Below are 11807 nucleotides of genomic sequence, written 5' to 3'. Positions count from 1 at the left end.
AAAAAAACAATGGCCTGGGGCCAAGATCTAGGACAGTGGGGAGGGTGCTGGTCTGGCATGCTGCCATCCCTGGTTTGATCCCTGGCAGCCCATATGGCCCCCTGAGCCCACCAGGGCATGGAGCCTGGAATGAGCCCTGAGCACTGCTGGGTGTGGCTCCGAACCAAAATAAAATAAAATAAAAACAATGGAAGGCCTCTTGGGGGGTTGGCTGACTTTCTGGAGGCCCCTGGCCCTGGCTTGGCATAAACACACACATGCGCGTGAGCACACACACACACACACACACATACACATACACACACACCCCAGCACGAGCACGAGCCCTGGCATGGAACTATGGCTGTTTCCAAGTCCCCACCCAGCTTCCAGGCTGGATGTGAATGTCCTGGGTACTAGAGTTCCCCCTGCTGGCTCCGGTGTGATGGTGTATGACTGAAATGCCACCTGACTGTGCTTTTTTTTGGGGGGGGGGTCACTCCTGGCGATGCACAGGGGTTCCTCCTGGCTTTGCACTCAGAAATTACTCCTGGCAGTGCTCAGGGGACTCTATGGGATGCCAGGAATTGAACCCGGGTCGGCCGCGTGTAAGACAAATGCCCTCCCTGCTGTGCTATCGCTCTGGCCCATGAATGTGCCTCCTATGATCTGGGCAGCTCTGGGGTCCCCCCTCTGCCAAGAGCATGCAACCTCCAGGGAGCACCCTGATCCTTGGTTTGGTTTGGGGTCTCCTCTGGCCTGTGTGAGCACTGCTGCAGCTGGACACCGCGGGCCTATAAGGTAGATTAGAGGCTGTGACAATACAGTCATGTAGATTTGAGGAGACACTGAGTCCCCAAGGAAAAAACTCAGTTCAAAGGCCATCTGTGATTCAAGACCCATCTGAGGAGTCTGGAAAACCTTAAGGGTGCAGAGTTGCAGCCTCTAAGCACGGCTGGTGCCCGGGAGGGGAGACCCACTGATTGCATGGGCAGAAGCTGATAGGAACATGTAGAGAGCACCAGAAGTTCAGCGCTTTCCCCGAGGAAAGCCCAGCCAGAATTCCTGTCCTCCTGTTGTTCATCGATTTGCTCGAGCAGGCCCAGTAACATCTCCAATTGTGAGACTTGTTGTTACTGTGTTTGGCATATTGAATACATCACGGGTAGCTTGCTAGGCTTTGCCGTGCAGGTGAGATACTCTCGGTAGCTAGCCAGGCTCTCCGAAAGGGGCGGAGGAATCGAACCTGGCTCGGCTGGGCTGCTGGTGCGCAAGGCAAATGCCCTGCCACTGTGCTATTGCTCTAGCCCAGAATTCCAGGGGTGCAGAATTCCAGATCAAGGTGATTGTGGGAAATCTCCATGTGTAACCCCGTCCCAGAGTGATCGAGTGCTTTCTGTCCCCCCAGTGAAGCTGCATTCTCTCTCAGCACAGGACTCTCTCCTCATCTTTGCCAAATTATCTTGCTTCACTCTTCGTCCTCTCCTGAAATTCCCTCCTGTGAGGGCAGGAATGTGAGGAGCGGCTAGAACGAAACTTCCCATTTCCTGCAAAGAGCAATCCCCGGGTCCAGCCTGAGTTCCATGGCTCCCCAAGAAATGGGGCGGCCTGGATGAGTCCCCATGCCTTGAATAATTGATCAGTAATCAATAATCAATCAAGTGGGGCCAGGTGCAGGTGGATGACTGTCCGTGGGGCTGGTGAGACGTAAGGTCTGTGCTGAGCAGCTACCCAGAAACGCTCCCAGCTCTCACCCTCCCGGCCCCTTCCCTGCTGACCCAGGTGAGCGAAGAGGAAAGCGGTGGACAGTCCGCGCAAGGCCACGAGTCACAGCAACAGCACCACAGCGCCCCCTGGTGAGCACAACCAGGACTGAACGGTGCAACCACCAAGAACACCATAAACTTGTGTGTGTGTGTGTGTGCGCGCGGGCACGTGCAAATTAAGGGGAGTGGGGTGGGGTTACAGAACAAAACCAAACAAAGGACTTTTTAAAAAATTTTTGGGTCACACCGGCAATGCACAGGGGTTACTCCTGGCTCTGCACTCAGGAATTACTCCTGGCGGTGCTCAGGGAACCCTATGGGTTGCTGGGAATCAAACCCGGGTCGGCCCGGTGCAAGGCAAATGCCCTACCCATTGTGCTATCGTTCCCGCCCCAAACAAAGGACGTTTTGTTTCGACGTGAGTTGATGTTCTTTAATTGATCTTCCACCTTGGCGCCAACTTCAAAATTGAGGCAACACAATTTTGTCTGAACATTATGTGAACACACATTTCAGAGAACTAATTGGAATTAATATTTTCTTTCCAGATTCCAGATTCAGCCAGCACCCAGGACCACCAGTCCCTCGAAGGGCTGAGTGCCAAGCAACTTTCTGAACCTCGGATGAGCGAATGCATTTGGCTGGAGCCGTGCAATGCTTTGTAATGCGGAAGCTGGGCTGAGGGGGTGCCACTTACCACGGGACCCCCTTCCCCCGGGATGCAGGGTGTGGGAATCTGATTGCTCCCCTGGATAAAGAGTTGCTCTCGGACTCTGTACGTGCGTGAATGCCCCCCCCTGTGATTGTCTCTTTGCAATTTCCTTAGTCGTTTCTCCCTTGAAAGTAGAAACTTTCCCTTTCTAAACCGGAAGCCTTTTCTTTCTTGCCAATAACCTGGAAAAAACTTCCTGGATGATGTGGGCCAGATGGAGACGGGGGGGGGGGGGGGGGGGGGGGGGGGGGCAGCGAACAACCTTTCTGCTTCCCCACACCTATCATCAAGGCTCCAGTTTACTCAACTGCGCAGACTCCGCAGAGTTCCAATTCATGTTGTTCTTTGATTTGGAACCGGAGTGTTTCAATCCTACCACCTTACAATGGCATCAGCTATGCGGGAACTTTCTATTCTGGTATTGAAAGGACCAGGCTGAATTGGACAAGGCCCTGAAGAAAGAAATCTTATGTAAGTTTATAGGACAAAGTTATGCGAGGCCTGATCAGGAATCCATCAGTTTGTGGATTTAAAAAGAGATATCAGAATTTTGTTTAAAGCATGCTCCTTATTTTGGGGGCCAGAGAACTCTTCCAGAAGACACACAGAATGTTTCCTGTCCTGGGGACCCTGAGGAGTGTGGACTGGTTTGACCCTTTAGGTCCACCCAAAATAGGTGGACACTTCTGTTTAGCACTTATGCTTTCTTTTCTTTTCTTTTCTTTTTTTATTAGTGAAACACCATGAGGTACAGTTGTAGATTTACAAATTTTTGTGCTTGGGTTTCCATTATACAATGATCAAACACCCATCCCTCCACCAGTGCCCATTTTCCACCACCATGGGTAATATCTCTCCCACCTCCATTCATTCCCCCCATCCCACCCTTCCTCTGTGGCAGGGCATTCCATTTTGTTCTCTCTCTCCTTTTGGGTGTTGTGGTCTGCAAAAGAGGCATTGAAGCACTTATGCTTTTTTAAAAATTTTTTTATTAGTGAAACACCATGAGGTACAGTTGTAGATTTACAATTTTTTGTGCTTGGGTTTTGATTATACAATGATCAGATACCCATCCCTCCACCAGTGCCCATTTTCCACCACCATGGATAATATCCCCCCCATCCCCCCATCCCCCCCTGCCTCTGTGGCAGGGCATTTTCTTTTGTTCTCTTTCTCCTTTTGGGTGTTGTGGTCTGCAAAAGAGGCACTGAGTGGCAATCATGTTCGGTCCATAGTCTACTTTCAACATGCATCTCCTATCCTGGGAGGATCCTCCAAGCACCCTTTATTTGGTGCTCCCTTCTCTATCTGAGCTGCCCTTTCCCCTAGAATACCCGGCTGGCCTCTAAGTTATGGAGTAATCCTCCTGGGAAGCACTTATGCTTTCAATGCAAAACTACTTTGCTCTCACAACACACACACACACACACACACACAGACACACTTTCAGGAGACAAAAAGTGAAGTAAACTAGTTTTATTTATAGATTATGGGGACGTAACAGCCATTTCCAGAGAGAATAAGGCTTCCCTAAGGGCAGAGTACCGGGGGTACCTCATAGAAGAAAAGCAAGGAATTATGCACCCCACATTGCGATGAAGGTGACCCCGACGGATTATACATTGCTTGCCTTTGCAGTGTTGTTTTCCTTCCCACAACTGCTCCAGCCTGTGGCTCTCTGCTGGAGAGAGTGTTGCTGGGTGCTGAGCTCTGAATTTCTGTGTGTGTGTGGAGCGGGGGGTGGGGGGGGCAGAGTGGTGGTGGTGGGGGGCTGTCTTTCATTTTCTGTCACAGCCCTTTATTCCCGCTCAAGTGTCTCCTCCCTTAGGCCTGCAGCCTTCTCTGAGGTTCTGCTGGTAACCCAGCGAGTGGCCGAGCTGACTTTGCACAACTCAGAGGATTTCTCGATGTTCTGGGCAACTTCAGGCTGGCGACACGGTAATTCCTTTTACATGGTTAACACCAGAAGGACAATTTGTGCCTGTTCAAGGTAGATGAGAACTAATGGCTTCTCTTTGGATGTAACCACCAGGATGCGCTCAGCTGTGACATTAAACTAGAAAAGATTCACCCCCGTTTCATCTTCTCCTTCTCTACCGCTGGGGGCTCAGGCCTTACTCCTGCAGGGCCCTGGGTACCATGTGTATCTGGGGAATCTAACCCAGGCCTGTCGGTGCATTTATTTCGATCTAATCCTTCCAGTCCAGCCATACAACTTTTGTAGGGGTGCAGGGCTGTGGTTCAAGTGGCCAAATCCTGGCTTCTGCCTCCAGCACCGCCCTCCAGATGTGGCCCCACAATAAGTGATACAGTTTTTTGAAAAAAAAAAAAAAACTGGGGCCGGAGTGATAGTACGGTGGGCAGGGCGCTTGCCTTGCACAGGCTGACCAGGGTTCGAGCCCCAGAACCCCATGGTCCCCTGAGCCTGCCAGGAGGAATTGCGAGCACCGAGCCTGGTAATCTCCGAGCACCGCCAAGTGTTGCCTCCAAACCAAACCCAAACAGCAACAGCAAAGCCCAGAGAGTGGGTGAGCCTGGGGTCCTGTGCCCAGTATGGGGGTCCCCAGGGCTCAGGGGCAGCCGTCAGACCGTCCTTCCCCTGCACGGAACCCTTTGACAGAGGTCGCCAGGGGCGGGTGGGGGTGCCGCTTGGTGGGGAGTTCCGTGTGCTGCCACCCCCCTCTGCCCGTTTGCACACAAACTTGCCTACGTCCAGCAGCACGCAGCCCACCCGGTCACCCACTCAGGGTCCGCTGCCCCCACCGCACCCCTGCTGGGGTACCACACACGTTTCCTGGCAATATTAACAGCCACCCTGACCCGGTTTCCCAAGGCAACTGCGAACAGCATGGAGCTCCACTGGGAACTGCAAACATTTAATTTGATTTTTAAAAAATGGAATCACCGAGATACATAGTTACAAAGTTGTTTCCCCGTTGGGTTTCAGTGATACAATGTTCCAACACCCGTCCCTTCACCAGTGCACATTTCCCAGCACCAAAGTCCCCAGCTTCCCTCCTGACACCCTACCCCCAGCCTGCCTCTCTGTTTGTCTCTGTCTCTTTGTCTGTCTGTCTGTCTCTATCTCCGTCTCTCTCCTTTTGAACTTCCTGGTTTGCAGTAGAGGTCAAACCAGGTCACCAGCACCCAGTTGTCGCCCAGAGTGATCATTTCCAACCCTCACTGTGCAAACGTTTCATACTGGGCTTGCTGCTCCCCGGGTGGCCGAGCGTTTCCTCCCCTTCTCTTCCCGGCCCGGCTTGCAGAAGAAGTTGCAGAAGCGGGCTCCGGGGGCATGCACATACCCACCTGGCACCCCGCTGGATGCCCACCGCGCCCCTGGTGGTGCCTCCTGCCCCCTTTCTCCCCAGTCTGGAGTCTGAGCGCCGCCGTCTCGGCCAGCCGGAGTCGCTCTACGCGAATCGCCCGTTAGCCTGAGTCGGTCTCCAAGGACGCGGCCTTCCTTTTGCAGATGCACCTCCCGGGATCCCAAACAGCGTTGTGGGCGCGTTGCAACCTCAGGGCAGCCGGCGCAAGGCAACTCACGCAGCCCCCACCCCGGGGCGCAGTCCTGCGGCGGGAGAGCCGGGAACCCGGATCGGCTGGCGCCGGGGCGGGCCGGGCCCTCGGGCTGGGGGGTGGAAGCACCGCGAGGGGGGGGGGGAAGGCGCGGACTACAACTCCCGAGATGCACCGCGGCGCGTCCGGCACGATTCCCGCTCCCCCGCCTCCTTTCCGGTGCTGCCGGCGGAGCCCGCCGTCCCGACACGGCGGGGCGGGGACTCCAGCCCGACCGTCGGCGTGTGCGGCGCAGCTCGAAGCCACCGCCACCCCCACCCCCACCCACCCACCCGACCCCCGTCTCCCGAACCGCGGGCGCCTACTCGGGCGCCGGGCCGGAACGTGCGGCGCGCGGAGTCCGCGTTTCCGGGGGGGGCCCGCGGTCGGGAGCGCGCGGCGTGGCGCGGCCGTTTAATTCTCCGGCGGCGGCGGCGGCGGCGGCGGCGGGCGGGCCGCGATGGTCCCGAGCGGGCTGATCGCGAAGCTGGGTGAGGCGCGGCCGTGCACGGGGGCTCCCGCTGCACGGCCCCGGGGGCGGCCGGCCGGCGCGTGCGGCGCGGGGGTCCCGGGGCGGGGGCGCGGGGGGCGCGGGGGGCGCTCCCGGGCGCGCGCCGAGCCTCTGTTTCCCCGCCCGCCCCGCAGGCCACCGGCTGGCGGAGATCCGCGCGCGCGCGCTCCGGAGCGTCCTGTGCAAGCTGGAGCGCGGCCTGGCGAGCCCCGGGGACCTGGCGCGGGACCGGCGGCTCCTGGCGCTCCTGCTGCGCTGGTTCACCTTCCCCAGCGCGCCGCTGCCCGCCGACGCGCTGCGCCTGCTGCGCCGCCTGGTGCAGGTGGGCGCGCGGGGGGCGGCGGGGGACCCCCCTGCGGCGGTGCTCAGGGGTCGGCCAGCTCCTGCCTCTGCGCGGAGGAGCCGAGCCGGGGATCGAACCCGGGCCGCGGGCGTGCAAGAGCCAAGCGCCCTCCCCCCGCACCCCGCGGGGCTCTCTTCTTTTGTACCTGTTGGTTGTGATGCGAACTTGGGACTTAGGGGGATTCTGGGGTGTTCGTGTGTGTGTGTGTGTGTGTGTTGCGTTCTACGGCTGGGGTGTTTGTGTCGCTGTCGGTTTGGGCCACACCCAGCCGGGCTGGGGCCACCTCCCCGCGCTGGCCAGCTTGCCCAGCCGGGCTCAGACCCTGGAGTCGTTTCTCCGGTCTCCTCCTTTTTTTTTTTTTTTTTTTGCTTTTTTGGGTCACACCCGGCGATGCACTCACTGGGGTTACTCCTGGCTCATGCACTCAGGAATCACTCCTGGCGGTGCTCGGGGGACCCTATGGGGTGCTGGGAATAGAACCCACGTTGGCCTCCTGCAAGGCAAAGGCCTTCCTCCCTCCCCACCTGTCTTCTTGGATTTTAACTTTTGTGATTCTGTTGAACATGGGGTTAAACGTTGGAGGGGACTGTGAGAAAAAAACTTTGGAGCTCACTTTACACAACCAGGTCCTGAAATTGCGTCTCCGTCCCCTCATTGGCTTTTTTTTAGATTTATGTTCCTCTGTGTACAGGGCCCTTAGATCGGTTGAGTCAAACATCCTTAGACAAGCTGAACCTTCGAAAAATTACAGGTCACTTCAGAGGTGGGGATTCTTAGACGCTGGGCCCCAGGCCCATAGCGTTCCTGGCTGTCAGCGGGCAGAAGTAACCCCATGTTACCCAACTCAAGTAGGGATTCATGCTGTGTGTGTATCTTCTTTTAAAAAGTCTTCCATCCTAGAGTGTGGAATTTGTTTTTTTTTTGCTCCTTGCTTCTTTCGTCATTTTTTAACATTTTATTTTTGCAAAAAGCAAAACTTGATTTTTAACGAACGGTTTCGTTCATCAATGTGTGTAGGCCAGAGAGTCAGTCCGGGCTTTACGTGCTTGTCCTGCTCACAGCCCACCCTGGGTGCGTCCTGGGTGCGTCCCCAGTTCCACAAACTGTGCACTGCCAGAAGGCGTGAATTTCTTTTCATTTGATTGGTTTTTGGGACACGCCCGCTGGTGCTCGGAGGCTACTTCTGCCTCTGTTCTCAGGGCTTCTCTCCTGACAGTGCTCCAGGGACTGGACGGAGGTTGGCCACATGCAGAGTAAGTGCCTCTAGCGGGCCGTCCCTCTGGGCCTGGCAGTGTGCATTCTCATCGCTGCTGTCTGCTCTTGCCTGTCCTGTGCCATCAGGTGTCTTACCCATGAATCTCTGTTGCGTGTGTATTTTCTCATGTCATGTCAGCCCTCCGGGTAGTGGCCTGCGTGGGCCGTCTGCGGCCGGGTGCCACCGAGGAATCTGCGCTCTTGGGCAGTTGCCGAGGGCAGGGAGGGCCAGGGTAGCCTTCCAGCCCTGCCCGCGTTCCTGACGCTGCACCCCAGTGCTAGACAGGCAGCGCCCAGCCGGACCCCCAGTGCCTCTGCATGTGGCCCTGGGACCCCCAGAACCACTGGGACGTCGCTTTGAACCGTCGATCTGGTTGGTAGGGTATGCCCTTTGCCTCACCTCGGGCGCTCCTGAGAAGAAAAAAGGGGAAAAGGACCAGCGTTCCCGCTGCCCTGCATGCAGTAACCCTGGGCACATGGCGTGGCTGTGGGCAGCGGTCACGGTGCTGTGAATCCACGTAAGGGACATCACCGCTTTTATCCTGACATTAGTGGGCTGTGAAGTTCTGTCCTGTTTCCTTTCCCACAGATGCCAAGCTGGGAAAGTCACTGCTTTGCATGATTTCAATGCAAAATCGATGTTTTTTTTTTTTTGCAATTAGCAGCAATTTTATTTATTTATTTATTTTTTAATTTAATTTTTTTTAAACAAGTTAATTTTATTTATTTATTTTTTTTTCTTTTTTTATTAGTGAAAAACCATGAGGTACAGTTATAGGCTTACAAATTTTGTGCTTTGGTTTCAGTTATACAATGATCAAGTGCCCATCCCTCCACCAGTGCCCGTCATCCATCCCCATGGGTCCCAGCATCCCCCCCCACCCTCATCTCCCCCCCCCCCCCCCCGTCCCATCCTGCCTCTGTGGCAGGGTATTCCCCCACGAGAACAAAATCGACGTTTTTAAGGAAGAAGCATCTCGTGTCCCCCGACTTGAGGCGGTGTGGGGAGAGAAAGCCTCCGTGCCGTGGTCCTCACAGTTACTCTCCAGGTCCTTTTCTCGTTTCAGTACCCGGCAGCAGTCCAGCACCTGGTGGAGCTTGGTGCCGTTGAGTTCTTATCTAGACTCCGAGGTAATGTGGAGCCCAGCCTGCAGGCCGAGATCGATGGCATTCTGGATGGACTTTTTATCCTTCCTCCAGACGCGCCCGTGCTGTGCTCGACCTCTCAGCAGACCACCGGTCAAACAGGTGACGATGCTTCCTGGGGCCTGGCGGGGTAATGCACTGGGTAGGGCTTGCACATAGCCAACCCCAGGTTTGATCTTCGGGATCCCCCGCTCTGGTCTCCCGAAGTTGCCAGGAGGGACCCCTGAACTCAGCCTGGAGTCAGCCCCTCAGCCAGAAACCAAAGCAACAGTAACAAAACCAAAAGCTGTATACTTTCTGTCAAAACAAAAAGGTACTGGTTGTAAGCGACTAGTTCGAAAGAAAAGAACATTTATTTGTTTATTTATTTACTTTTTTGCTTTTTGGGTCACACCCGGCGATGTACAGGGGTTACTCCTGGCTCTGTGCTCAGGAATTACCCCTGGCGGTGCTCAGGGGACCACATGGGATGCTGGGGATTGAACCCGGGTCGGCTGCGTGCAGGGCAAACGCCCTCCCCACTGTGCTATTGCTCCAGCCCCAAGAAAAGAACCTTTAGACAGAACACAAACCAATAAAAGCCAAGAACCTGAACCCGTATACCCACCCCCCAACCCTTCCCCCTTTTCTTGGTCCCCACGCGCTTGCCCTGTATTGCAGCCCTCTGCAGTCACCCAGGAGGACACAGAGTTTGCACAGGGGGTCTGAGCAATCTTCGTGAATTTCCGAAGGCGCTGTTCTTGGGCTGTGGGCCTAGGTTCTTGGTACTCGGGAGGGGACGGCGTGCCCTGGCTCCTTGTTCTGTTGTGGTTCGGCCCAAATAGACCAGTATAAAAGACCTTTCCAGAACCTGCCGTGCCCCGTGGGGGGGGCGGGGGCGCTGCTAGCCAGCGAGCCCTCCGGTGCTGAGCTTAGTTCTGTGGCTTGCAGGGTCCGAGGTGGCACAGTGGGGGGGGGGGGGGTTCTCCTCACCTAGACAGTGAGGGCCGGGGGGGGCGGGGCCGTAGTGCAGACGGACCCCCGGACACCACGCTCGGGACCCTTGGCTGCTGCTCTTGTCTTCTTCCTGCGCTGTGATGCCCCACGTAGTACCTAGCTCATGGGCCGAGAGAAACAGATGCCCACAGTCTGTCTGTTATTGTGGAGCGAAAGTGTCCACTGCGGTTTTCCCTACCCGGCGTTGCGAGCGCTGTCAGCGGGAGCAGCTGGCAGCGGCCAGCTCCTCGCCGTGTCCTGGCGCTTTGGCTTAGGGTTTCTCCTGACTGAGCCCCGGCAGGCTGCTGTCCCTCTTGTCTTCAGGAGCGTGAGCATCGCCGCACTCCCTGGCAGGTGATGTTCGAGGGACAGGGAGGCTTGTCTCCAGTTCCCTGCTGCCTCGGTCACAGCTAGGGAGAGGCAAAGGGAGTGTCAGCCTATTCAGCTGTAGGCTTTTCTGGCGTTGCTGCTGAACTGCAGGGAACCGTGTCTGAGAAGGAGCAGGGCAGGCCTGGAAAGAGGGCAATGCCCAGGCAGAGACGGGGTGGATACTTTGTAGCAGAGTCTTTATGGACATTACACTGTGGCTCTTTCCGGGTGGAAACAGTTGCAGTTACTTAGGGACTCAGGAGATTCCGGTTGTTGTTGTTCTTCTGTTGCACTGGAGTAGCAGGTCGACTTGTTTCTGATTTGGGCTTTGCTCCGACTCAGGGTTTGACGAGGATGCACGTCTTGAGTTTTCCTGTTAGTGAATAATGACTGGAATCCCATAACGGGTGTTTCTCGTTTCAGAACTGCCGCCGCAGTGTGCAGCCTTCACGGGCTACTTCCCCCCGGAGAGCCACGGTCAGTGGACGGAGGCGCCTCCCCGGGCCGCGGGTGCGTATGGACAGCCCCAGCGGCTGGTGGCAGGCCAGCGCCCACCCCCTTCAGACCTGCCTCGGGCCTGCAGCGTCCGCGCCGTCAGCTGTTCTGTGGCGTGGCCTCTGAGCCATCCCTCGACGGGGGTGGCCCATGGCTGCGGTCAGTGCCGACGGAGTCGCCCTCAGGGTCCCGCCGGCCCCGTGCTCAGCCAGGCTCAGGACCGTTTAGTTTCTTCATCGATCCTTGGCCCCAGATTCATTGATTAAGGAGTCTTGGTTTGGGGGCCGGAGCCATAGTCCAGCGGGGAGGGCGTCTGCCTTGCACGCAGCTGACCTGGGTTCAATCCCCGACATCCCATAGGGTTTCCCCGAGCACCGCCAGGAGTGATTCCTGAGTGCAGAGCCAGGAGTGACCCCGAGCATCGCGGGGTGTGGCCCAAAAAGCCAAAACAAACACATTTAAAAAACAGCTTTGGCTTTGAGTCTCCCGGGTCTTCTGCGTGTGCCTCGCATGTCGCTCACGTGCTGCCTCTCAGCACCGCCCTGCTCGGAAGGAGTCTGTTTGCTGCGCCGGGGGTCTCCCGCCGTGGGATCTCTCCTCCCGCACCCCGAGAACCCAGGCCTGGCTCCCGCCATGGCTGGTGAAGGCTGGCCTTACCATGAAAGCGTTGTCGCGGGTGACACCCAGTTAGGCAGGGAG

At 56.6% G+C, this 11807-nt stretch overlaps 1 protein-coding gene across 1 annotated transcript in view; it reads left to right on the top strand.

Moving 5' to 3' along the window:
* The first annotated feature begins 6402 nt into the window (after positions 1 to 6402).
* The window catches only part of RTTN (rotatin), a 107455-nt gene continuing 102050 nt past the window's right edge, over positions 6403 to 11807 (top strand). The window contains exons 1-4 of the mRNA XM_056131521.1: positions 6403 to 6506; positions 6661 to 6848; positions 9191 to 9371; positions 11037 to 11123. Coding sequence (XP_055987496.1) covers positions 6476 to 6506; positions 6661 to 6848; positions 9191 to 9371; positions 11037 to 11123 — 487 coding nt within the window. The 5' untranslated portion in view covers positions 6403 to 6475. The remainder of the gene's footprint in view (positions 6507 to 6660; positions 6849 to 9190; positions 9372 to 11036; positions 11124 to 11807) is intronic.

Source organism: Sorex fumeus, unplaced genomic scaffold, assembly GCF_029834395.1.
Source record: "Sorex fumeus unplaced genomic scaffold, SorFum_2.1 ptg000092l, whole genome shotgun sequence".
Taxonomy (NCBI): domain Eukaryota; kingdom Metazoa; phylum Chordata; class Mammalia; order Eulipotyphla; family Soricidae; genus Sorex; species Sorex fumeus.
This window is presented reverse-complemented; position numbering and strand designations above follow the sequence as displayed.